At 58.2% G+C, this 25,782-nt stretch overlaps 1 protein-coding gene across 1 annotated transcript; it reads left to right on the forward strand.

Annotated features, from left to right (window-relative positions):
- The first annotated feature begins 3,173 nt into the window (after positions 1–3,173).
- On the forward strand, positions 3,174–25,272 carry Cand2 (cullin associated and neddylation dissociated 2 (putative)). Its single transcript, XM_042679953.1, has 15 exons — positions 3,174–3,255; positions 6,961–7,104; positions 7,988–8,142; positions 8,656–8,779; positions 9,937–10,202; positions 11,263–11,368; positions 11,507–11,649; positions 12,766–13,058; positions 13,894–14,035; positions 14,314–15,816; positions 18,299–18,394; positions 19,734–19,903; positions 20,875–21,039; positions 22,504–22,611; positions 24,434–25,272. The coding sequence occupies exons 1-15, from the start codon at positions 3,188–3,190 to the stop codon at positions 24,656–24,658; spliced, it is 3,708 nt and encodes a 1,235-aa protein (XP_042535887.1). The 5' UTR covers positions 3,174–3,187; the 3' UTR covers positions 24,659–25,272.
- Positions 25,273–25,782: the final 510 nt, after the last annotated feature.

The raw sequence follows: 25,782 nt of genomic DNA on the forward strand, positions 1-25,782 counted from the left end.
AAATGCCGGTCTCTTCTGTGGACATCCTCACAGACACACCCAAAGAGATATTTTACCAGCCTCCTGGACATCCCTTAGCCCAATCCAGTTGACGCCTGAAATGATCCATCACAGTCGGCGCTCCATCTCTCCACGTGGTACATCCTGCACTGTGTGGTAGCTGTTGGTCATCACGTCTCTCCCCTCCTAGATGTGAAGATAAAAGTAACAAATAACTCCATCCACGGCCGCGCTGGCCAGGCTCTAGCTTTTCTGCTAGGGTGTTACCTCACAAGGTGGCTACTATCGGTTCCAACTTACAGAGGTGGAAACTGAGGCTCAGACAGCTTAGTCACTTACCAAAGATCTCACAGCTGGACTCACACTCAGCTGGAAAGCAGCTGTTCTCAAGCATTCCTCTAAGCAGGTCACCTCTGTGTCCCAGTGTCAGGCAGCCTTGCTCTTTTAGAAACTGCCTGAGGGGACAGTCACTCTGACCTTTGACCTTCTCACAGGCCTTGGCCACCCATGCCCAGACACCTGCCTGCCTTGCTCACCTCCAACATTGCTCAATTCTTCCTTCCTTTCTTTCTTTCCTTCTTTCTTTCGTTCCTTCGTTCATTAGTTCTTGTCATGGGGCTTGAACTCTAGGCTGGGCGCTTTCCCTGTGCTCTTCAGCTCAAGGCGAGCGCTCTACCTCTTCAACCACAGTGCCACTTCTGGTTTTCTGGTGGTTAGAGATAAGCCTGGACTTTTCTGTCCAGGCTGGCTTTGAACCGTGATCCTCATATCTCAGCCTCCTGAGTAGGTAGTATTACAGGCGTGAGCCACCAGCACCTGTAACATTGCTCATTTCAAGCTGCAAACATCCATCTCCTTTCCCGACCTGACAGCCTCCAGCTTTGTTATGAATCTGATAGCACATTAAGCAGCTTGGTAGAGAAGGCATGTAGAGAGACCCTACCTCTTACACTCGGAAAATGCATCCTCTTCCCAACACATGCAGGGTATTTCTACAAGCTGATGGTCCCCAGGTCATCAGGCAAGCCTTAACAAACAGGCGAGAAGTTCCCACTTCTGCAGATCTGAACCATAGCATCCCTGACATTGCCACAAAGACTGGACATCTCTGCCGCCATCAGACCGGTGTTCCAAAAATGATTAATTTTGCGTCCCTTGTCATTAAGTACAGCCCTGAAGTTCCAGGGTCTCTATACAAAGTATTTTCTGTGCTCCTCCCCAAGCCTTCCTAGACACGCCCCCCCCCCCATCATGCAGGTGAGCAGAGGGGGTTTGGGATTGAGGCGGGAGAGGACACCTGGACGAAGAACCGTGGCCCCTCTCCCTGGTCCCATGCTTAGGGACTCTGCAGCCTCTGCTTAGTCCCTTGGCTGGGAGGGGGGCAGGGGGAGGGGCCAGGAAGCAAGAAGAAATGTTCTACGGAGCTAGAAAAGAAAACTACGGTGTCTGTGTCAGCGCTCAGCGGTATGCACCTTCTTAGCATACATGCAACACCAGGTTTGCTGTCCAAAAAAAATTATATATATATATTACAGAGATTAAAAAATTCTGTTATGGGTTGGGCACCGGTGGCTCACGCCTGTCGTCCTAGCTACTCAGGAGACTGAGATCTGAGGATCGCACTTCAAAGCCAGCCCGGGCAGGAAAGTCCATAAAACTCTTATCTCCAATAAACCACTAGAAAACCAGAAATGGCACTGTGGCTCAAGTGGTAGAGCGCACGCCTTGAGCTGAATAGCTGAGGGACAGCGCTCAGGCCCACAGTTCAAGCCCTACAACCGACCAAAATAAAAAAAAAATTCTGTTATGGGTGATAAAATGGTGATAAAATATAGCTCAATCAGGTGTCATTATTCCAAGGCCTTCCAAAGAGGAAACAACCTAACTGAGATTTGAACCCAGAACTTGTTGCTCTAAAGCACACATTACGACGTTTCTGTATGAGCAGCCTCTTGGCCACATAGAGACACAAGGCTCTCCCGGTCCCACAGACGTGTGGGCAGTTTCTTAGAAGGGCTATTGCCCAAGGCATTAAGGTCTCTAAAATCAGTCCTGACTTATTCTAGATTCAATGGCTGTGTGAGACTCTTGCTTCCTTGGGCCTCAGTAAAATAAGGAGACTGACCCTGACTGGGGGGACAGGAAACTTAGGTTGGAGACAGGGGGGTCAGTGTGACTGAATACACCCCCCCACCCTGTTTGGCTCTGGGGCAGGCCAGCGTGAGGCGCAAGATGAGGGAATGGATCAGGGGATCAGGCCCTTAGGCTGGCTTGACCAGCTTTCTTTTTTTTCTCCCCCCCCCCCTTTTTTCAACAGTCCTGGGCCTGATCTCAGAGCCTGGGTGCTCTCCCTGAGCTTCTTTTGCTCAAGGCTGGCACTGGAGCCACAGCACCACTTCTGGCTTTTTCTGAGTATGTGGCACTGGGGAATCGAACCCAGGGCTTCATGCATGCTAGGCGAGCACCCTACCACTGAGCCATCTTCCCAGCCCCAGCTCTGATTACTTGAGTGCCTACAGGAGAAAAACTGGGGCTCATCGTGGTTAAGTATCTTGGCCAAGGCTACAAAGAAGAGGCAGTGCTAGGATTCGAACCTGAGCCTCCGATACCACGTCCACACCATCAAGTAGGGCGGGCCCACTGGAGTGGTGAGAAGATGAAGCCCGCTGTCTCAGAAGCTTCGAGGTGCTCGAGGAGGAGCAGCCCCAGAGACACGCCTTTGAGCCACGCCCCCAACGACCACGCCCCCTTCAGCATTTCCCCCCACCCCCCCACAACCACCACCACCACGGCCAGGGTCTCGAGCTCCTGCCCGCGAGGACCACGCCCACACCAGAACCACGCCCCAACGACCACGCCCCCTTCAGCATCCCCCTTACTCTGGGCGGCCAGGGTCCCGAGCCCCTGCCCACGAGGACCACGCCCACATTGGAGCCACGCCCTCCAACGACCACGCCCCCTTCAGCATCCCTCTTACTCTGGGCGGCCAGGGTCCCGAGCTCCTGCCCTCGAGGACCACGCCCACCGGAGCCACGCCCCCAACGGCCACGCCCCCGGAGCCGGCGGCTATTTCTGTCGCGGGCCTGCCGGGGGCGGGGGCGCGGGGGCGCGCGGGGGCGGGGCGGCGGGGGAGGGGAGGCCGCGCCGCCATATTCCCTCCGGCCCGGCGGCCCGCGGCGCAGCCATCATGAGCACCGCCGCCTTCCACATCTCCAGCCTGCTGGAGAAGATGACGTCCAGCGACAAGGACTTCAGGTGCGCGCCGCCTGCCCCGGGCCCTCCCCGGGAGCCCGGGCCCCCGCCCCGCCCCTCGGGGCCCCACGCCGGCCTGCCCGCGGCTCCGGCCCGCCGCCCGCCCTCCCCCGTGGAAGCCGCCCCGGCCCGGACCCTCCGGGTCCCGCAGGCCCTCGCCCGGGCCGCCCCTCCCTCCCGCGCCCCCTCCAGGTGGCCGCGGCCGCGGCTTTGCAGGCCGGGCTGGGCGAGGGCCTCCCCGTCCCCGCCACCGACTTTCTCCTGTTCCCCTCTCCGGCTCCCCAGCACCCAGGAGCAGCCAGGGGAAACTGAGGCTCAGCCTCGACCAGGGATTGACCCACCGTCTGATGGCCCGTGGCGGACCCTCCCCAGCTAATAGGACTTAACAGTCTTATAGCCACGCCCCCTGCCTGTTGAACGCGCTCTCGTTTTTATCCTCACCTGACATAGGGAAACTGAGGTTCGGAGGTGGGAAGGACCCGGTGCAGTCACAGAGGTAGGAAGTGGAGGGCCTGGGGTCCAAGTCCAGGCCAGACCAGTACAGAGGCCGAGGTCTTGGCCTTCGAGGGGCCTCTGAGTCCCCTGCTCAGCTGGCTCCTTGCTCTCACCCCTACAAGCCTCCCTTAAGCCAGACCTCACACCCTTAAGAGGCCTCCCCCACACTCGATGGCTGTGCGTCCATGGACAAATTACTGCACCCCTCCGAGCCTTAGCTTCTGTTTCTGGTGCTCACAGCACACCGGGAAGAGTGAGGTAGGGCTGTGATGCACATGGGGTAGTGACTGGCACCTAGAACTGGCCGAACAAATGGGCATCTCGTGATCTGCCCACCATGCTTTTTCTTTTTCTTTTCGTTTTGTCGGTCGTGGGGCCTGAACTCTGGGCCTGGGCGCTGTCCCTCAGCTCTTCAGCTCAAGGCCAGCACTCTACCACTTGAGCCACAGCGCCACTTCTGGCTTTTTCTGCTTATGTGGTGCTGAGGAATCGAACCCAGGGTCTCATGTATGCAGGGCAAGCGCTCTACCACTGAGCCACCTTCCCAGTCCCCACCATGCTTTCTTTTCTCCAGACCTTGGCCTTCCCTGTCCTCTGCTGTCCCCATGCCAGTTCAGGCACTTCCCTTTGGGCTCTGGGGAGCCCTGAACTCCAGCACCCCTGGGACCAGGTACTATGCCAAGGATGCGTGCAGGGTACCTGGCTGTTCTGTTCCCCAGGGACTTATAGGGGCACCCTTGCTTTTCCAAAGTCACGTGGTCTGCCCGTAGCTGAGTGCCTTGTCTCTCAGGACCCAGGTCCCGTCAGCAGGAGGGCCTGAGAAGCCCTTTTGGCCAGGCTCTGCCATGAGGACACTTAAAACCACCCTGAGCCAATGAGAACGGGTCTATTTTTAAAGTCTGAATACCAAGAGGCTGAGTCCCATCCACCAGCTGTCCAGAAGCCTCGTGTGGTCCTGTGTTTCAGCTGAGTTGCCTTTAGGACATCACTGGGTGGACACTGAGACTAGTCTCTGGTTCCCAGAGTTGGGGGTAGGGAGTGGGGCAGTAACTGCAAATGGGGTCCTGGGCAGGGTGGAGGAAGCCTGGAGCTCTGTCCCAAGCACCCAGTTTGGTTTGTGGGCAGGTGGCTGCTTGCTCTGTTGTTGCTGAGGCCCCAGCAAACTCAAAAAGGTCTTGCAGGAATTTCTGAATCATGTTTTGAAAACAAAAGTTGAAGCAGGAGACCCATCTGCTGGGCTGATTCTCCACCCAATTTGCTGTGTGACTTCTCTGAGCCTAGTTTTCCCATCTGCTCTACGTGAGCTGTTTGTTGTATTGACACCCCCAAGGATGCTATGATTTGGGGGGAGGGTGTAGAAATAAAAACGTCCATCCCATTTATAGGTGGGAAAACAGGCCTGAGAGAAGGAAGCAGCTAGTAAAAATGGATCCAGTTCTTTTTGGCTATGCCTCTCCACCATGGGGGGGGGGGGGGGGAGGGGGGCGGGGAAGGGAGGTTGCAGCAGTTCAGTAAATAAACTTCTTTTATTGCCTGGAAAAAAAAATGGATTCAGTTGATAATGATAATATTTTAGCCAAGCTTCCGTGCTGAAGCTCTTATCCCAAAGTATACCTCCCATAAACACACACACACACACACACACACGCACACGCACACGCACACTCACACACTTACACCCTGTCTTTTTTCCTTTTTTCCTGGAAGTTTCTCTGAGTTCTGACACAGCTATTTGGCTCTAAGGCCTGACGGTTGCCCTTTCCTGTCCTCTCTTTCTGACCCCACTCTGCCCCACAAGGTCAGAAAAGCTCCAGTCCAAACCTCCATCACCCTACCATGACCCAGAGGGAGGCATCGTCAACCATTCCATTCCCTCCCGACCTCGCCTAGCTCCTTGCCTTCTCTGAGCAGCTCGATGCTAATCCAGTGTTGAAAATCAGCAGTGGTGCCAGGCACAGGTGCCCTCCTGGTACAGGGCTAGAGGCTGCCTGGGGGCCCCAGGTCATGAGGTCTGAGCTTGCGCAGTTGAGGCCCAGGAGCCCAGGGCACACAGGAAGCAGGTTCTCCTCTGGGGCCACCACCCTGGGCCCACCTTTGCTACCTTTCCTCACCACCTCATCTCATTTTTCCCTTGAGCCTTCACCCTTGGTACCTGCAGGAGCCAGAAAGTGGCAATGCCAGCCTGGTTGGAGACAGGTGAACTGGACAGAGGAGTGGGCAGCTGTGACCCGTCTCCTGCCAGTTATTGCCACCAGCCCGGTTGTATTCAAATCTTAGATTTCCTAAAGTTAGAAATCGCTGACTCTTCTCATGCTGACTCTTAGTGTTCAGATATCGATGATTAATTCAACTTTTGGGAAGTGCATCTGCGGGCTGGACACAGCGACAAGCTCCCTTCTCTCTTCCACGGTCTTCACAGCATTCAAACGCCAGGGACAGACATTGGGCTTTTGGGCTCAGGCCACGAGGATCCCCTGCCCGGGGTGGGTGGGTAAAGCCTTGGATCTGTGCCCACCCCGTCAGGGCCAGCTGGGGACGTGTGCACTGCTGGTATGCTCTCCAAGGGCAGCACGCGGCTCAGCAGCACGGCCCACGCAGCGGCTTTCAATGTGTGGTCTTGAGGCTGAACCTGTTGGAAATGTGTGATCTTGGGGTGCAGCCCAGCAGAGACTCGCAAGCCCTGATATGTTCTGATGCTGGCCCCAGGCCCAGATCATCTAGTCGAAGGGCCAGCAGCTCTGCATTAACGCTTTCCACGGTAGGTAGACAGGACCAGCCTCCCTACCTGTCTGGCAGAGGCGTTTCTTGCCATGCCTGACTCCGTTTCGGGTCCTGGTGTCCCCGCCTGCTGTTGCTGCGAGATGTGAATGATATTTGCCACAGTGTCTGTCATTTACAGACACCCACGCCGGGCCTCGCAGCCCACAAGACAGGCAGAGAGGAAAGCGACTTGCTCAAGTTCACATTTGCACACCACCTACCCTGAAGGCCTATTTAGTCAGTGTCCTCTGTATTCCTAGTGTGCCACCCTGTGGCACTACATCGACTTGTGCTCACATAGACCTGAGTCTCTTTGGGCCACCCGGCCCTCCCACAGTCCCGATGAGCCACATGCCCTTGAATCCTGGTGTCACGGTGTACCTCTGGAGGCCTGTGGTTCTGTGCACATCTCTCAGGGCCTAGGAGCTGCTGATCTCCTCCCCCCGTCCCCAGGTTCATGGCCACCAGTGACCTGATGTCGGAGCTGCAGAAAGACTCCATCCAGCTGGACGAGGACAGTGAGCGCAAGGTGGTGAAGATGCTGCTGCGGCTGCTGGAGGACAAGAACGGCGAGGTGCAGAACCTGGCTGTCAAGTGGTGCGTGTCGGCCGCAGCGGGGCGGCCGCCCGCGGGGGCCTCGGTCCTGTGTGGGGGCTGCAGCCTCAGAGGTGCTCTCAAGAGAAGAGAGTCGCTAAGCAGCCTTGGGGCCCCTTAGAATCAGACAGTGGCGCGGATTGCCCCAGGCAGACTCTGAACCAAGGGCTCGAAGCTCAGTTTACATGGGAGGTGAACCCAGAAGAAAGTAGGGATGTGGTGGCGGCGGGAAGAGGAGGACAGGCAGTAAAGGGAACTTTCTCAAGCGGGTGGCACGCTGGGAGAGCACTGAGCTTGAGCTCAGGGCCCCATGCTTGACAGACAGGGGCCTGGCCGCTGTGCCACACATCTGTCCCTCTTTCTGCACTGGTTCTGTTGGAGGTAGGGTCTCATGCTCAGGGCGTGCACCTGGACTGCAATCTGCCTATTTCAGATTTACCATTCTAGCTGGGGTCACAGGCCCAGGACACCACTCCCAACCTCTTTCAGTTGAGATGGGAGTGTCGCAGACCTTTCTGTTAGCACTGGCCTCCCACCTGGATCCCCCTTCTCAGCCTCCCAAGTAGCTAGGATTATAGATGTGAGCCACTGGGACCTGGCTCGGAGCTTGACTTGTATACACATTGTGGACTCCTGGGACATGGAGTTGCCCATGCAGAGGGTGAGAAAGTGGGGATCAAGGAACCTCGCAGGCTGCCAGTGGTTGGTTGAGGGCCGCTTCTGTGGGAGGATGGAGGGTCCAGGATCCAAGGTCCAAGCATGGTGGCACACAGTGTAATCCTAGCCGGGTGGGGGGTGGGAGAGGGAGGGAGAGCAGCCCAGGCCCCATAGTCTGACTTAGGCTGAGCCTGAGGTTTGGGACCTTTCCCCATCCTCCTTCCCTCAGCCTGGGCCCTCTGGTGAGCAAAGTGAAGGAGTACCAGGTGGAGACGATTGTGGACACCCTGTGTGCCAACATGCGGTCAGACAAGGAGCAGCTCCGGGACATCGCGGGCATCGGCCTCAAGACGGTGCTGTCGGAGCTGCCCCCCGCGGCCACAGGTACCCCGGGCCCCAGGACTCGGTGCCTCTGTCACCCATCCCAGTTTGTGGTTAGAAAACTGCTAGCTGAGCCCGGCGCTGGTGGCTCACGCCTGTAATCCTAGCTACTCAGGAGGCTGAGATCTGAGGATCGCGGTTCAAAGCCAGCCCGGGCAGGAGAGACCATGAGACTCTTATCTCCAATAAACCACCAGAAAACCGGAAGTGGCGCTGTAGCTCAAGTGGTAGAGCACTCGCCTTGTGCTGAAGAGCTGAGGGACAGCGCCCAGGCCCAGAGTTCAAGCCCCATGACCGACCAAAAAATAAAAAGAAAACTGCTAGCTGCAAGGGAGGCAGGGAAGAGGAATTGGGGTATATGAGGCAGTCCAGCAGCTCCATGAGGAGGCTTCTGGTTTGTCTGTGGGCTGCTGGGGCCCTGGGCCCCTGATCCCCAGGTTTCCTAGGAACACAGCGAGGCCAGAGGCTGCCTTTCCCCACACCCAGCCTCACCACACACACCTGTGCTCCATGCAGGCTCCGGGCTGGCCATCAATGTGTGCCGGAAGATCACCGGCCAGCTCACCAGCGCCATTGCCCAGCAGGAAGATGTGGCTTTGCAGCTGGAAGCCCTGGACATCCTCTCCGACATGCTGAGCAGGTGAGGGGTCCCCGCGAGACCGATGCAGTGCTGCGCTCGGGCTCCTTGTCGGTCAGCAACCTGAGACGGAAGGCTTATGTCATGGGCACCTTGGCACAGGTTCTGACGGCAGCATGGTTGGCTCAGTAAAGCACCAGGTGCTAGACCAGGGCGGGAGCTGGTTGCACCTCTGGAGGCCTCATGGGCCCTGGGTACAGCAGCCGGGAAGAGCAGGACGTGCTCTCGCGGGGGAAGGGCAGTGATGGTGGAGGGGCGGGGGTGGGAACCAATGGGAACACCTTGTAAACCTGCACGGAAGTGCACCAGGGAGCCCTCCACCCCGTGGAGGTGACGGGGTGGTTGCTGGAGCAGGGCCTTCAAGGGAAGTTGGGCATAGTGGACTGGCAGGAGGCCACGAAGGGAAGACCACCCTGGCAAGAAGGCAGAGACAGACGTGGGGTTCGGGGCTTGTGCCGGGTGCTGTGGGGCTGGGCTGTAAGGTGGAGGGCGGGCGTGGAGAGGTGCGATGGAGAGGTGAGCGCCGTGGGGAGGCGGAGGTCTCCCAGAGCAAGCTCCCTCTGTCTGTGGAGGATGCAGGCTGGGGAAGAGCTGTGCCCCGGTGGTGACCTGGGGTGGTGTGGGGGAGGCGGGCTCCGTGGGACTCGGGTGGGCGCAGGAGTGGGGCGTGGAAGGTGATGGGCTCCCCTCGGGGCTGTCGTCGTTGAGGTGCCTGGGAGATAGCCACGCCCCTGGGGGTCCCCTGAGCACAGGCCTGGGCCCGAGCGGGCGGCCCTGCTGGGCTGTTTCTGGGATGGAAAGTGTGGTGTGGAGGCGGTGGTTGGGGCTGTGTCTGCCTGGTTCCTGTGGTCAGGGCAGAAGTAGATGCGGGGTCCTGGCCACTGTGAGGAGGTGGACTTGGTGGGAGGGGCGGGCCGTCTGCTCAGGCTGGAGGCTGCGCAGCTGCCTCAGTCGGGGCCCTGCTCTTGGCTGAGCCCTTGAGGACTAACTCCCTTCTCTTTTTGCTCTCTGCCCCTGAGGAATAACTCAGTCCCCCCTCGCCGTTGAGGGCATCTTTCCCTTTTCCAAGGATCCCGGGTCGTAACTCCAGGAGGAGGTCCGGAGTGGAGGCAGCGCCTGGCCGCTCTGCCTCCTTCACCTGGTGCCCCTCTGCTCCCCAGGCTGGGCGCCCCGCTGGGCATCTTCCATGCCAGCCTGCTGCACTGCCTGCTGCCGCAGCTGAGCAGCCCGCGCCTGGCCGTGCGGAAGCGGGCCGTGGGGGCGCTCGGCCACCTGGCAGCCGCCTGCAGCACCGACCTCTTCGTGGAGCTCGCAGACCACCTGCTGGACCGGCTGCCCGGCCCGCTGGCGCCCGCCAGCCCCACCGCCGTCCGCACCCTCATCCAGTGTTTGGGCAGCGTGGGTCGCCAGGCCGGCCATCGCCTGGGTGAGGGACGGGACCAAAAGGGAGGAGAGCTGTAGGAGGAAGGGAGAGAGAGAGAGAGAGAGAGAGCGTGAGAGCATGCATCAGCGCACACACAGTGAAAGGCGTGGAGGCAGGGTGAGGGGCTGGGAGGGGGGTGCAGGGCGTGGAGGAGTTGCGTGAGTTTGGAGGAGCGAGCTGGCCTTAGTGCTGGCCTACAAGGCCTTTCTGGGAAAGGCTGTAATTGTGAGCCGTGCCACTGAGCCCTTCAAAAATGTCCTGTCTCCTACTTGGCCAGGTTTTCCTTCAGCAGTCTATGAGCCAGGTCTGCGTGTTTAAAGCTGTACAGGGGAGGCTGTGCTGCAGTTGGCCACACTGGCGTGTAGCCGTCTGTGTTCTGACTCTCGTGTACACCCTGGAATCCTGATCACAGGCAACACGCAGGACTTGTCCAGCACCCCACGTTTCCCCACCCTTGGCAGTTCGGCCTTCCTCAGAGATCACAGCCCGGCAGGGCTGCCCTAGCCCCCGAGCAAGGCATTGTGGGCAGAGCTAGCCCACCGTGGCTCCCATGGGCCCAGCATGCCCCTCGGGAGGTGGGTTTGGGAGAGAGGCCTGCACATGTCCAGGGTTGGCTGAGCAGGAAAGTGTGGGGTGTGGAAGGTGATGTTGGGGTCCTCAGGCCAGCATGTTTCTTGCTCTGCGGAGAAGACTGCCACTGGAGAGGGTCCCAGAGATCCTTTAATGCCCAAGGACCAGACCTGTGAAGGCAGCGCTGTCCCCCACTTCTGTGTGGGGCTCACACCCCATGCAGGGATTAGGCAGAGTCATGAATGCTCCCTACTTACCAGGGCCTGCTGTGTGCTGTGCTAGGTCCCAGGTAAATTCTGTCCACATCCGCCATTCTTCCTCCCTCCCTGGCTGCCTCCCAGCCATGGGGATCTGTCAGGAAGCCTGTGACCAGCCGGCCTGCTTGTGGTGCCTGAGTTGGATTTGCAGTGGCCAGGGCTGAGGTGCAGACAGGCTGGGCGTGGGGCGGGGCTCTGCGAGGGTCTGGTCCCTTCAGCGACCCTTGGCTCTGCAGGGGCCCACCTGGACCGCCTGGTGCCCCTGGTAGCAGAGTTCTGCAACCTGGACGATGACGAGCTCCGGGAGTCCTGCCTCCAGGCCTTCGAGGCCTTCCTGCGGAGGTGGGTGGCGGGGCCCGGGCCGGGGCCTGGAGAGTGGCTTGGGAGTTGTTGGGGAGGGGGACAGAACACTGGCTTCCTGACAGTAAGGCCTTGGGACTCAGCCTCACGTTGCATCCCGTGCCTCAACCCGCCCCGCAGGTGCCCCAAGGAGATGAGCCCCCACGTACCCAGGGTGACCAGCCTCTGCCTCCAGTTCATGAAGCATGACCCCAACTATAACCATGACAGTGACGAGGATGAGGAGCAGATGGAGACCAGCGACAGCGAGCTCAGCGAGACAGGTTGGGGTTGGGGGGAGGGGGGGCAGGGATGGGGAGGGGGGCAGGGATGGGCGTGGCTTTCCTGGAGTCTCCTTGTCAAAGCCTTGATGCCATGTCCGTGGTTGTAGTGGTCACAGTGAGGGAAGCTCCACGGTGGCTCCTTTGTGTCCACAGTCAACCAGCTACAGACTGAAAATACGCATCTGAACACGCTCTCCCTTAACGATGCGACGTACGACCTAGATGCTGTTTCCATGATGCAAAAATCACAGGAGATGTGCTAAATTGTATTGAGAAGTTACACGTCAAGCTATTTTCTAGAAGGGTTGATATCTTTGGTTGTGTTTTGTTTGTTTTTGCTAGGCCTGGACTCAAGCCTGGGCACTGCTCCTGAGCTGCTTTTGCTCAAGCGAGCACTCTACCACTTGAGCCACAGCACCACTTCTGGCTTTTTCTGTGTATGTGGTGCTAAGGAATGGAGCCCAGGGCTTCATGCATGCTAGGCAATTACTCTACCACTGAGCCACATTGCCAGCCCTGTTTGTTTTTCTTTTTGCCAGACTTGGGGTTTGAATTCTGGGCCTGGGCACTGTCCCTGAGCCTCTCTGTGCTCAAGGTGAGCACTCTACTACTTGAGCCACAGCACTACTTCCGGCCTTTTTCTGTGTATGTGGCACTGAGGAATCGAACCCAGGGCTTTCATGCATGCTAGACAAGCACTCTACCACTGAGCCACCTTCCCAGCCCTATCTTTGGTTTGAATGTCCAGGGGGTCCCAGAAGCCATCTCCACAGAGACAGCAAGGCCTGTGACAGCGGCCACCTCGGGGCATCCACTGGTGTCTGAGCTTTGTTCCTCCATGTTCCTCACAACCACCCAAATAGACAAACATGGACAGTGAGGCCTGGAGTAACTCAGGTGTGGCGGGCACCAGAGGGGGCCGCGGGCAGGCCTCGGGCTTGTGGTCCAGGCAGCTTCCGCCTTGGCACACAGGAGGTTTTGCCCAAGGTGCTGCCGTTCCTATCAGGTGTGAATACTGGCCAACAGGTGAAGCGCTGGGCCGGCCCCCCCTCTCTCCACACGCGGGCAGCCGTCCCGGGCCACGGGGGTTCCACGGGTGTCTCCTTCCCGCCCCAGAGAGTGAGGATGAGTACAGTGACGATGACGACATGAGCTGGAAGGTTCGCCGGGCGGCAGCCAAGTGCCTCACCGCGCTGATCGCCTCGCGGCCCGACCTGCTGCCCGATTTCCACTGCACCCTGGCACCCGTGCTCATCCGGCGCTTCAGGGACCGGGAGGAGAACGTCAAGGCCGATATCTTCGGGGCGTACATCATGCTGCTACGACAGACACGGCCCCCCAAGGGGTGGCTGGAGGCGGTGGAGGAGCCCACCCGCACCGGCAGCAACCGCCACATGCTGCGGAACCAGGTGAGCTGTGCCCACTCCCGGCCCCCTCTGATCTGTCCCCGCATCTCCATCCGCCACCCTCCTGTCCCCCATCCACTGCCCGTGCCTGGACACCAAGGGGACAGTTCGGCTGGAGTCCCTGCCCCCTCCCGTGGCACAGCTCAGTCTCCGGACAGGGCTTCTGGAAGGGGTAAAGACTTCGTGTTATTTTAGGAGGCAGCAAGGCCATGGGCCGCGATGGCCAGGTCCTGTTCACGTCAAGCCAGCTCACTCCAGCTGCTAGGTGGGAGCGGTAGTAATGGAGCGGTAGTAACCGAGGCCGAGGGGGGATGGGGAATGGGGTGGCTGTCCCGATGGCAGGAGATGGTGCCTTGGGCCCAGTGGCAGCAGAGGGGCTGAGAGCAACGGTCAGGCCGGAGAAGTGGCTTTTAGGTTGCCTGGTAAGATCTGGCAGATGGGCTGTGTCTGGGACAGGCAGGTGTCACGTGACTTTGGATGTCTGGTCCAAGCATGAAGCTCAGTCTCCTGGAATATGGGGGACAGTGGAGTGGGGAGGGGACAGGTACACTTCTCCAGGTTTGTGTTGGATGGCTCTAACTGGCCTGTGACCCAGTCAGACTGGGTGCCAGTGGTGTTCGTGGAGAATGCAGCGGAGGACAGGTGCCAGGCCGCTGCTCCTTCCTGAGGGCACTGGTAACCTTCATTTGGCGCTCCGTCTCTACCTGTAGAGTAGATACAGGAGGTTCCCGTGTCTGTGCACTGTTCCCAGGCGCTAGGCGGGGGAAGGGGGGGGGTGCCAGGCCGCTGTCTGCCCACGCCTGGCCAGTCCGTGAGCTCGCGCCTCGCCTACCCACAGGTGCCTCTGGTGGTCAAGGCCCTGCAGCGGCAGCTCAAAGACCGCAGCGTCCGGGCCCGCCAGGGCTGCTTCAGCCTTCTCTCCGAGCTGGCGGCCGCCCTCCCTGGGAGCCTGGCTGAGCACATGCCTGTTTTGGTGTCAGGTAGGCTAGATGTCTGTTCCCTGGGCCTCTTCCAGAACCCAAATTCCTGCCTGGGTTGAGCCCTTGTCTAGGCTGAGCTGCCACATGGGGGATCCCGGTTCTGAGCGAGTCCCCAGCCTGTTCCCTCTGCCCTGGCTCCCGCCAAGCGGTGGTCTCTGGGAAGCTTGTGTGGAAGAGTTAAGTGCTCTGGGTTATCCCAGGACACTCTGCCCCTGCTTTCCGGAGGGCTGTTTGGGGTCCGGGTCTACGGCCCCCTGACCTTCGTACCCACCCCACAGGCATTGTCTTCTCCCTGGCTGACCGCTCCAGCTCCTCCACCATCCGGATGGATGCCCTGGCCTTTCTGCAAGGGCTGCTGGGCACGGAGCCAGCTGGGGCCTTCCACCCACACCTGCCCACCTTCCTGCCACCAGTGCTGGCCTGTGTCGCTGACCCTTTCTATAAGATCGCGGCCGAGGCACTGCTGGTGCTGCAGGAGCTGGTGCGCACCCTGTGGCCACTGGAGAGGCCCCGGATGCTGGACCCGGAGCCCTACGTTGGGGAGATGTCCATGGCCATCCTGGCACGACTCCGTGCCACGGACCTGGACCAGGAGGTGAAGGAGCGGGCCATCTCCTGCATGGGCCACCTGGTGGGCCACCTGGGTGACCGGCTCGGGGATGACCTGGACCCCACCCTGCTGCTCTTCCTGGAGCGCCTGAGGAACGAGATCACCCGCCTGCCCGCGGTCAAGGCGCTGACGCTGGTGGCCAGGTCCCCACTGCAGCTTGACCTGCAGCCCATTCTGGCCGAAGCACTGCCTATCCTGGCCTCGTTCCTGCGCAAGAACCAGCGGGCACTGCGGCTGGCGACCCTGGCCGCCCTGGATGCGCTGGCCCAGAGCCAGGGCCTCAGCCTCCCGCAGCCTGCCGTGCGCACCGTGCTGGCCGAGCTGCCGGCTCTGGTCAGCGAGAGCGACATGCACGTGGCTCAGCTGGCCGTGGACTTCCTGGCCACGGTGACCCAGGCCCAGCCCGCCTCTCTAACCGAGGTCAGTGGCCCAGTCCTGACGGAGCTGCTGAAGCTGCTGCGGTCCCCGCTGCTGCCCGCGGGGGTGCTGGCCGCCACCGAGGGCTTCCTGCAGGCCTTGGTGGGGACCCGGCCCCCCTGCATGGACTACACGGAGCTCATCAGCCTGCTCACGGCGCCCGTGTATGACCAGACCGGGGACGGCGGGATGGGCCTCCACAAGCAGGTGTTCCACTCCCTGGCCAGGTGTGTGGCCGCGCTGTCGGCCGCCTGTCCCCAGGAGGCGGCGCGCACCGCCAGCCGCCTGGTCTGCGACGCCAAGTCGCCCCACTCGAGCACAGGGGTCAAGGTGCTGGCATTCTTGTCCCTGGCTGAGGTGGGCCAGATGGCGGGGCCCGGCCCCCAGCGGGAGCTGAAGACCGTGCTCCTGGATGCCCTGGGATCGCCCAGTGAGGACGTGAGGGCCGCGGCCTCGTACGCGCTGGGCCGCGTCGGTGCCGGCAACCTGCCCGACTTCCTGCCCTTCCTGATGGCGCAGATCGGGGCGGAGCCGCGGCGGCAGTACCTGCTGCTGCAGGCGCTCCGGGAGGCCCTGGGGGCCGCCCAGCCCGACAGCCTGAAGCCCTACGCCGAGGCCGTCTGGGCCCTGCTCTTCCAGCGCTGCGAGGACGCCGAGGAGGGCACCCGCAGCGTGGTGGCCGAGTGCATCGGGAAGCTGGTGCTCGTGAACCCTCCTTTCCTTCTGCCCCGCTTCCGGAAGCAGCTGGCTACGGGTAAGGGCACACAGATGCGGGGGGGGGGGGGCACCCAGGTGCTCATGCTGAGTCAGCTGCTACATCACTGGGCACCGGAATCTCCGTGCTCGTCCACCGAGGCAGAGGAGCACAGAGGACTGAGTGCGGACCTCCTCCGGCAGCGCCAGTGGGCCGGGGAAGAGGGCCTGATGTGTCCCTGCAGAAAGTGCAGTCCACCCTCGTGCCCAGGGGCTGCATCCGTGGACGGCCAGCACGTGCAGTACATTTTTGTTGTTGTGTTTTTGGTGCTGGTTTGGGGGCTTGACCTCAGGGCCTGGGTGCTACTATCCCTGAGCTTTTTTAAAAATTTGATCAAAGGAGGCTGGGAAGGTGGCTCAGTGGTAGAGCGCTTGCCTTGCATGCCTGAGGCCCTGGGTTCGATTCCTCAGCACCACATAAACAAAAAGAAAAAAGCCGGAAGTGGCGCTGTGGCTCAAGAGGTAGAGCGCTAGCCTTGAGCTGAAGAGCGGAAGGACAGCGCCCAAGCCCAGAGTTCAGACCCCACAACCGGACCCCCCCAAAAAAAAAATTTGATCAAGGGTAGTATTCTACTCCTTGAGCCACAACCATTTGCAGCTTTTTGGTAGTTAACTGGAGATAGGAATCTCTCTTGCGTGAGCTGGCTTCAAACCAGCATCCTCAGCTCTCATCCTTCTGAGTAGCTAGGGTTACAGGTGTGAGCCACCAGCACCTGGCTCTTTTTTCCTAAATCACAGCTCTTGGTGGGCCAGGTATTTTCAGTCATCTGGAGACCACCGAAAGAGCGTGGGATGACTGTGCGTCTGTACGAATGCTACAGAATGTGACATGCCACAGGAGGGACTTGGGCATCCTTGGGATGTGTATCCTGGAGCTAGTCCCCTGAGGATACAGGGAGCAAATATACAACTGCGCTCCAGCAAAGGCTGCTGAAGTGGTTTCCTGAGGGGCCTGGGCTGCAGAGGGGCGGGGCGCACACTCCAGCTCGCTCATGCACGGCTTGGGGAGGACGTGTCCCGTCAGGAGGGGTGCAGAGGGTGTGTGAAACCTCCCAGAGAAGACAGGCAGGTAGGGGTGAGCAAATGCCCCAGCAGGGAGCGCCTCCAGGCTCTGGTAGGAGGGGTGGGTAATGGTGGACATAACGCAGGTGACATGCTGTGTTTCAAGACTGACAGATGCAGCTGGGCACCAGTGGCTCACGCCTGTCATCCTAGACACTCAGGCGGCTGAGATCTGAAGATCGTGGTTCAAAGCCAGCCCGGGCAGGAAAGACTGTGAGACTTCTATCTCCAATAAACCACTAGAAAAACCAGAAGTGGCGCTGTAGCTCAAGTGGTAGAGCGCTCGTCTTGAGCTGAAGAATGCAGGGACAGCGCCCAGGCCCAGAGTTCAAGCCCCACAACCGACAAAAAAAGACTGAGGGACGCTGGGTATGGAACAGGAGGAGGCTGCGGCTGCCGCGGGCGCGGCGGAGCCCCACAGGCGGTGCTCGGTTGATCAGAGGCGGCCGCTGACCCTCGGCACTCCCCGCATGCACACAGGTTGTGGAGGACGTTTCTGTCATTTTCTACCCAGCCTTCAGCTCACTGGCCACATTTCCTTCTCACCAGGACAGCTCAGAGGCCCGCCCCAGCAGGCTCTGGGGCTCTCTTAGTTGGCTCTGCCACACACTCCTCCCGCCCTCCACTGTGCCGCCTTTCTCTTGTCTGCTTTGGTCCTGTTCTCCTGGTCTTCAGTCCCGGTAGTCCGAGCAAGCCGTTCAGAGGCCATTGGGACGCATGCGATGTGTCTGCTCACCGAGGGAAACGTCCTTCCCTCCCTTCAGCGTCTCCACTTGGAAAGCCAGCAGCCAGCAGTGAAGGGTTTCTTCTTTGCAAAGCTGGTGGTGGTCTGGGGGTGGCGGCCTCCTTGGCCCCTGCCACACACTCAGGCCCAGCTGGGACTCTGAATCTGCTGTGTGGCCTCAGGTGTGAGCTTAGCTCTGAGTCTTGTGTGAAACACATTACTAATCCTTTTTATCCTTTTTTTTTTTTTGTCGGCTGTGGGGCTTGAACTCTGGGCCTGACCCCTGTTCCTCAGCTCTTCAGCTCAAAGCAGGTGCTCTATCACTTGAGTCACAGCACCACTTCCAGCTTTTTCTGAGTGGTTTGTTGGAGAAGAATGTCATGGACTTTCCTGTCTGGGCTGGCTTTGAACCAGGATCCTCGGGTCTCAGCCTCCTGAGTAGCTAGGATTACAGGTGTGAGCCACCAGCGCTCGGCTAATGTTTGTTATTATGTAGTAGTGGGAGCTTCGGAGGACTGAGAACATGAGTCCCAACACCATAGTGCGGTCTCAAGACAGAAGGGAAAGGCCCTCTGTGTCTTTAGCGCCTGGCCCAGGCTGCCAAGGAGAATGGGTCTTGCGGTTGGGGGCGGCCGGTCCAGGGCGGGGCTCTAAGTCAGCCCCTCCCCTTTGTAAGCCACGCCCTCCCGCCTTGCAGGTCAGCCACACACCCGCAGCACAGTCATCACAGCCGTCAAGTTCCTCATTTCGGACCAGCCCCATCCCATCGACGCCCTCCTGAAGAGCTATGTCGGTGAGACTCCCTGCCTACCCGTCTAGCGCCCACATCCCAGATCAGGCTGGGTTTCTTACAGCCAAAGGGCCTCTTCTCACAATGGAGACTTGAGTTCTAATTCCTGGGCTGTTACCACTGAAGCCTCCTCACCACTGAGTCTGTTTCCTTATTCATCAAATGGGCATGAGGCATCCTGGAGAGCATCGTGGAGACCCAGGGTGGCCGCTGAGGGCAGTGCCATCGCCTGAGCCTGTAACCTCCTTCCACTGTCCCTGAAGAGAGGGGCCTTCAGACCAGAGATGCCCCGGGGCCTTTGCTGGGAAGAGGCCTCCTCCACCTTAGGCTCTGTGGGGGTAGGCTGCTCCTCACCCCGCCTGAGCCTGTAGCCTTCCACCTGTTGGATGCTCAGCACCTCAGGAGGATTTCTGACTGACTGCCATTGTAAGCGTAGACTGTTTGTCTCCTTCCTAACTATAAAATGGCAGGCTGTCTGCAACCACAGGGTCAGCGATGTGGCCACCCTGAGTTAGGGAGCCTGTCCTGAGGCTCAGATGTAGCTGCCCCAGCAGGCACAAGCACGCCTCCCTGCTGGGCTTCTCATCCTGACTGAGCAGGTGCTTAGCAGGCGCAGGGCCCTGGCTTCCATCCCCACAACGGGAAGAAATTAATAGAACTTTTTTTCCAGCTGGGTGCTGGTGGCTCACACCTGTAATCCTAGCTACTCAGGAGGTTGAGATCTGAGGGTCACAGTTCAAAGCCAAGAGACTCTGAGTCAAAAAGTCAGATGGGCACTGGTGGCTCATGCCTATAATTCTAGCTACTCAGGAGGCTGAGATCTGAAAGTCAGGTCTAGGCAGAAAAGTTCCTATGAGACTCTTACCTCCAATTTGAGCTGTGGCTGAAAGTGATAGAACACTAGCCTTGAGCAAAGAGAACTCAGAGACAACACCCAGGTCCTGAGTTCAAGCCTGACCACAACCGGAAAAAAAGCCAGAAGCAGAGCTGTGGCTAAAGAGAGTGCTAGCCTTGAATGAAAAAGCTCCGGGGCAATCCCGCACCCATGCCCTCAATTCACACCCCAGTAGCACTGGCATTCTAGGCTCCTCGCCTCCTGTTCCCAGAGCTTGTGTGACGGGTTGGCACTGCCTCTGTGCAAGGCAGCGTTTTCTAGACTGCCTCGTTTCAAGTCAAAAGCCATCACCAGGTCCTGTGGTTCTTCCGGTTTTACTGAGGAGGCCACCAGGGCTCTCGGCCCACAGTTCCACAGCATCTGCAGTGGAAGGCAGCGTTTGCATGCCCTGCACAGAACAAAGGCATGGCCTGGGCGTGGGCTCACGTTTTCACTGTGTCTCTGCAGGAGAGTTCATGGAGAGCCTGCGGGACCCAGACCTGAATGTGCGCCGCGCCACTCTGGCCTTCTTCAACTCAGCCGTGCACAACAAGCCCTCGCTGGTCCGAGACCTGCTGGGCCACATCCTGCCCCTGCTCTACCAGGAGACCAAGGTCCGCCGGGACCTCATTCGAGAGGTGCGTGCAGAGCGGCACCACTGGCAGACCCCTGCCTGCCCTCCACTTCCCAGGGGGGTGGCCCTGGCCTAGGCCGTCTGACCCCCTTTGAACCTCAGTTTGTCAAAGAAAAAGAATCAACAGGTCTGCAGCCCGGTGAGGAGTGAAGCTCCCTTCCTGTACTGCAGATGTCAACATGACCCCCCAAGGAGAAAGTTCACCCCTGGCCTCCTGAAGCACACACCAGCTAGGCACCCATGGTGCATGCCTACAATGCTAGCTACTCAGGAGCCTGCCTCCCTGAGGATCATAGTTTGAAGTCAGCTCAGGCAGACAAACCCGAGATACTCCAGTGCCAGAGGCAATGAATGATGTGGCTTAAGTGGTGGAGTGGCAGCCTTGAGCAGAAAGCTGAGTGGCGGCATGCGGCCCCAGGCTAAAGCCCTTCAGGTTGTATGTGGAAGGCATTTGTGAATAGAAGTGTGAGGTTTGTGTTTTGACTTCGGTCCCATCCCTAAGATAACTCGTTATGGATATGCAAGTATTTCAAAATCCCCACGCTTGAAGTATCTGGGATACGCTGCTCTGCCTGCAAAGGCTGGGCGGCTGTGCTGCGGTCACTCCACATCAGCACCAGGTCTGAGTGCTGGGACCAGCGGGACCAGCTGTGGCTTCTTGCCAAGGCTCCTAGGGGCCTCTGCTCTGCCTCCTGTCTGAAAGCCTTACAGGGCTGATACAGGGCAGGAGTAGGGGTGATTGACAGCTCCATCAGCACCAACTGTCACCACAACTCAGCACCTCTTCTGAGAGGGGTTGGAAAGGTTTCCCAGAAGGGGCATTTGAGCTGGGTTTTGAGACAGGAAGTTTGCCATTGAAAGCAGAGTCTCATGGTTAAATGGCTCAACCAGGTTTCTAATTTTGGTTCAGTCGCTTAGCAGCTTTGTGCCCACGTGCTGGGCCACATGCAAACACCCCGGGGCCTGTGTCCACAGGTGGAGATGGGGCCCTTTAAGCACACGGTGGACGACGGGCTGGACGTGCGGAAGGCGGCCTTCGAGTGCATGTACTCGCTGCTGGAGAGCTGCCTGGGCCAGCTGGACATCTGCGAGTTCCTCAACCATGTGGAGGACGGGCTCAAGGACCACTACGACATCCGGGTAGGACAGCGGCTCCCCCAGCCCTGCCCGCCAGCGACTGCCAGAGCCTCGGGCCCGCTGGGCCACGCGGCCTGCTTTCCATGTGTCAGCCCCTTTCGGGGGAGTTGACATGGCATGCCAGGGTCTCCTCACAGCCCCTGGAAACAGGGAGGCGCGGCTCCCTAAATACCCATGGCAGAGCCTGCGCGGTGGCCTGGGCTGTCCCTGTGTCTGCGGCGGGGGCCACTCAGCGACACAGGATCCCGAAGACTGGCCAGGAGTGATAGCCCGTTCCCCACCTGGCCCGTCATCTTCCCAGCCGGTGTGCTGGGTCCCAGGCGGGGAGGAGCTAAGCTTACTATGTGTATTATATACTAGATATACTACATATATGTACTAGGTAACTAGCATATGACATATACTTCCAGCTTTTTCTGCTGATGTGGTGCTGAGGAATCGAACCCAAGGCCTCATGCTTGCAAGGCAATCACTGTACTACTGAGCCCCTCGACTGTTATTTCCAGTAAACCACTCAGAAAAAGCCAGAAGGGGCGCTGTGGCTCAGATGGTAGAGTGCTAGCCTTGAGCCTAAGAATTCATGAACAGTGCCAGGCTCAAGCCCCAGGATTGGCAAAAAATGGAAAAAAGTAGCAAGTAATAATTCCCCAGACTTCTCTGCAGGGGGCCACCGTGACAAACCTCGGTGTGACTGGTTTAGTTAGTGAGTCAGTATTTGGGGAGTGCAGGAGAGAGACTGACATATGCTGGTCTGGGCTCTGGATTGTTTGTTTGTTTGGTGGTACTAGGGCTTGTGAACTCAGCTTTGAGCTTGCTAGGCAAAGAGCTTTTCCATTTAAGCCATGCACCCAGCCGTTCTTGCTCTGGTTGGTTTTTCAGATAGGATTTTACTCCTGTTTTTTTGCCTGAGTAGCCCTGGAGTTCCATCCTCTACCTCTGCCTCTTGAGTAGCTAAGATTGCAGGCATAAGCTACCATGTACAGCCTTTTTGGGAGAAGCAGAGGGAGATAGGGGCAACAGTGGAGTTTGAGCTCAAGGTCTCCCACTTGCTGGGCAGGCACTCCACGACATCCTAGGCCTGCTGTTCAGGTTAGCTTTGGAGATGGGAGTCTAGCACACTTTCCGACCCAGGCTGGCCTAAAACTATATTCTCGACTGAGTGCTGAGCTTGCTCCTTTTACAACTCAGTTACCACTGTGATGCCCTCCAGAGCCAGGCCTGTGCTCCCTGATGATTTCAGCAGCATCTGAACTCAAGACCCGCTCCTTCCCGCTCCACTGGAGAGCTAAGTATAGCTGGCAAAGGTCAGGTCACCAACCACACAGCCTAGATGAGGAAGCTGAGGCTTAGGAAGGGGGCACTTGAACAGCTCCCGCCTGGGACTTGGAATTGGTTTGAACTTGGGCTTTTCTCCCTCTTGCTCGTGGACCATTTCACCAAGAACAGGATCTCCTTTCTCTTGGGTAGATGCTGACCTTCATCATGCTGGCCCGCCTGGCCACGCTGTGCCCGGCACCCGTCCTGCAGAGGGTGGACCGACTGATCGAGCCACTCAGGGCCACCTGCACAGCTAAGGTAAGGTCCTTGTGCAGCCTGACCCAGGCTCTGGGCACTGACTGGGCCTCCAGGGCCTCGCTGGGTTGTGTGCAGCACAGGGCAGCTGAGCCGGATTGAGACCCGGCTATTTTCTCATTTAAGCCATCCCCCACCCTCGGACTTCGACAGATGCCAAGGGAGCACTGGACCTGCGGGTCTCCTCCCTGTCTGTTCCCGTGCGTGGGTGGGAAGCCTGGAGTGTAGCACAAGGCTCACACTAGACCTGAGTGTCTCAGAGTCCCAAGGAGAGGGGACCTGGGCAGGAGATCCCGGGAAGACTACAGCATTAAGAGCAGAGCCTGGCGCCCCCGGAGTCCTGGTAGGGCCTGTTTGATGAAAGGACAAGAATTCCCCACAAACAGGCGTTTACAGAGGAGACTCAGGGCTGGATTGTCTTTTTTGAGATGGGCTTTCCCCATGTGGTCCAGGCTGAGTGGCCCCAAAACCCTAGGTTCAAGCCCCCTCCCAGCTCAGCCTCCCAGCACTGGAACTGGAGGTGCCTAAGCAGAGATTTTCACATTGCTTTTCTCAGAAAATGCAATCTTGTGCAGATAAAGCAAATTAAGCCTAAGTGATTCATTGGTTGAAACCTGCCTGGTACATTTAAATTTTTAACATATGCTCAGTGTCAAGTTAGTCCATGGTACTGGAGGGCATGGCTCTAGTTGGTAGAGCACCAGCCAGTGAGCAAAAGCATCATGAGTTCAAGTCCCAGTCTCAGACACACACACACACACACACACACACACACACACACACACACACACACACACACACACACACACTCCCCATAAAAATGGTAATGAGCTGAGCTCTGATGGCTCTATCATGTAATCCTAGCTACTTGAAAGGTAGAGATCAGGAGGATCAGTTTTGGGCCAGCCTAAACAACAGGAAATCCTGTCTCAAGTCAGTAGCTGGAATGTGGCATACACATGTTATCCTAGTGAGGCATGAGGTGTAATCGGGCAGATTGTGAGCCAGGGACGCTACTTACAATGAATGCAAGTTCACACCTGCACTCCTGTCTACTCAAGAAGCTGGGAGTCTGAGGATCAAGGCTCAAAGCTAGCCCAGGCAGGAAAGTCTGTGAGACTGGTATCCAGTTAATTACAGGAAAAGCTGGTAGTGGAGCTATGGCTCAAATGGTAGAGCTCTAGCCTTGAGCACAAAAGCTCTGGGATAGTGTCCAGGCTTTTGAGTTCACGTCTCAGTACTTGCACAACACTCCCCCCTCCCCCCGCCAAAAAAGAAAAGTGCAGTGAGAAAGCCAGGTGCTGGCAGCTCACACTTGGAATCCTGGTTTCTCAGGAGGCTGAGATCTATCACTTTTATAGCATTAAAAAGAATTTGCAAGGCCACTGAAGACCTGGCATTGAGGCCAACCAGTCTCCTTTGAGCTGTGCTGTGTGCCTTGGGAAAGCTGCTTAAAATCCCCAGCATCCTACCCAGAGAGGCCAAAGAAGCGTTTCCTGGTCAGCAGGCCCAGGTCCTGATTTCAAGTGCTGTCCCACACTTGACTCCTAGGGGAAGAGCAGGGCGAGGGCTTCCTCGCAGGGATGGGGACTTCCTGGTGAGAGCGGGCGGCTCTCTACAGCGGGGGCGTGGGTCCCGGCAGGGGGCACACGTGGCTGCTCTTGCTGTCAGATGTTGGCAGTTTCTAGAGGCTACCCCAAAGCTGCTGTGTATGGTTAGTGGGGTGGGTGACAGATGCAGGCTGGGGACCCAGCTTGCGTGGGGAGGCGGGAGGCTGCCTGGGAGCAGGCTCACTAGCGGATGCCTTCCTCCGTCTCCACTTTAGGTCAAGGCCGGCTCTGTGAAGCAGGAGTTTGAGAAGCAAGATGAACTGAAGCGCTCAGCCATGAGGGCGGTGGCCGCCCTGCTGACCATCCCGGAAGTGGGCAAGAGCCCCATCATGGCTGACTTCTCGGCCCAAATCCGATCTAACCCTGAGCTTGCCACCCTCTTTGAGAGCATCCAGGATTCTGCTCCGGCCCCCAGCACGGATTCCATGGAGCTCAGCTAGTTGGGAGAGCCCCGACAAGCCCGGCCTCCCTCCCCCTCCTGCTCCCCTCTTCCTGCAGGGGCTCCTGCCCCTGCTCCAGTGCCTTCCGCAGGGCCCGGCCCACAGGCCCCAGCCTGAGCAGAGGCCCTTTACCTCAGGATGGCTCCCAGTGACCCCACCATGCCAACCCTCCACAGCTGGGGAGCCCCCTCCCCTACGCACAGCTGGCACCCCACTGCCTCAGCAGGTTCTCCCTCCTGATCTGGGTTGGCTGTGGTCGTTAAGAGCCGCTCTGGGCCTGGTCCACCCCACCCCGCAGCAACTCCCCCAGGGCCTGGCATGCCCAGGAGCAGTGTGCCCCCCCCCAAAAGCTTTACTCCTACCTTACACCAACAATCGAAAGATGCCAAGGTCTTTTTTTTTTCTTGCAGGGAAGATGGGGTGGGTAACCAGGAGTCTTAGACTCGACTACTTTCTAATTTTATCACCACCCAGGCGTGAGCACTGGCTCCTGTCCTTCTCAAAGTTTAAAATGTGTTATTTCTAGTTTTGTTTTTTTAGTATTGAAGACACAAATATGACAGGCCAAAGTATTTCCTGTGATACCTAAGGTTAATAAAGCTTCTAAGTTGTTACTGCTTTCCTGCAGTTCTTGTCACAACATACTTCCCATCAGTTCTAAGTTCTGGAAATGACCAGTTGGTTCCACAAATGCCTAAGACTAGGTTTTGGCCAGTACACAGGCAACCTGAAGACCCTGACCTAGTGGAACTCGGGCATAAGGCATCATGACTGTTACACCTGTAACCAGCAACTTACTTCTGCTAGCTAGAGAATTAGAAGGCACAGAGCACCCCAGTCTTCATATTTAAGAGCCACGTCTCTACCCCATCACAGCACCTGTATCAACACACCAAAACACCATCCCAGCAAAAGAAGAATCGCAACAGGGCAACTACATCAGGACCCTGAACTCCGAGGGTGAAGGCTGTACTCAGGGAGCTTGGCTTCACACTGAATTCTGATTACCAGACGAGGCCGTCACCAGTTAGGAAGTGGCTGAGGGAGGGAGACTGAAAGATGTCTTCCGGTACCCAGCAACTGATGGCATTCTTGTGGGTCAATCCACAATAGTACTAGTGTGG

The sequence above is a fragment of the Dipodomys spectabilis genome, unplaced genomic scaffold (assembly GCF_019054845.1).
Source record: "Dipodomys spectabilis isolate Male_0828 unplaced genomic scaffold, ASM1905484v1 ptg000054l, whole genome shotgun sequence".
Taxonomy (NCBI): Eukaryota; Metazoa; Chordata; class Mammalia; order Rodentia; family Heteromyidae; genus Dipodomys; species Dipodomys spectabilis.

Coding starts and splice junctions, on each gene's coding strand:
- Cand2 (XM_042679953.1), top strand. CDS start 3,188: ATGAGCACCGCCGCCTTCCACATCTCCAGCCTGCTGGAGAAGATGACG. Junction 11,650..12,765: donor CAGCGAGCTCAGCGAGACAG/GTTGGGGTTGGG, acceptor TTCCCGCCCCAG/AGAGTGAGGATGAGTACAGT. Junction 14,036..14,313: donor CATGCCTGTTTTGGTGTCAG/GTAGGCTAGATG, acceptor CCCACCCCACAG/GCATTGTCTTCTCCCTGGCT.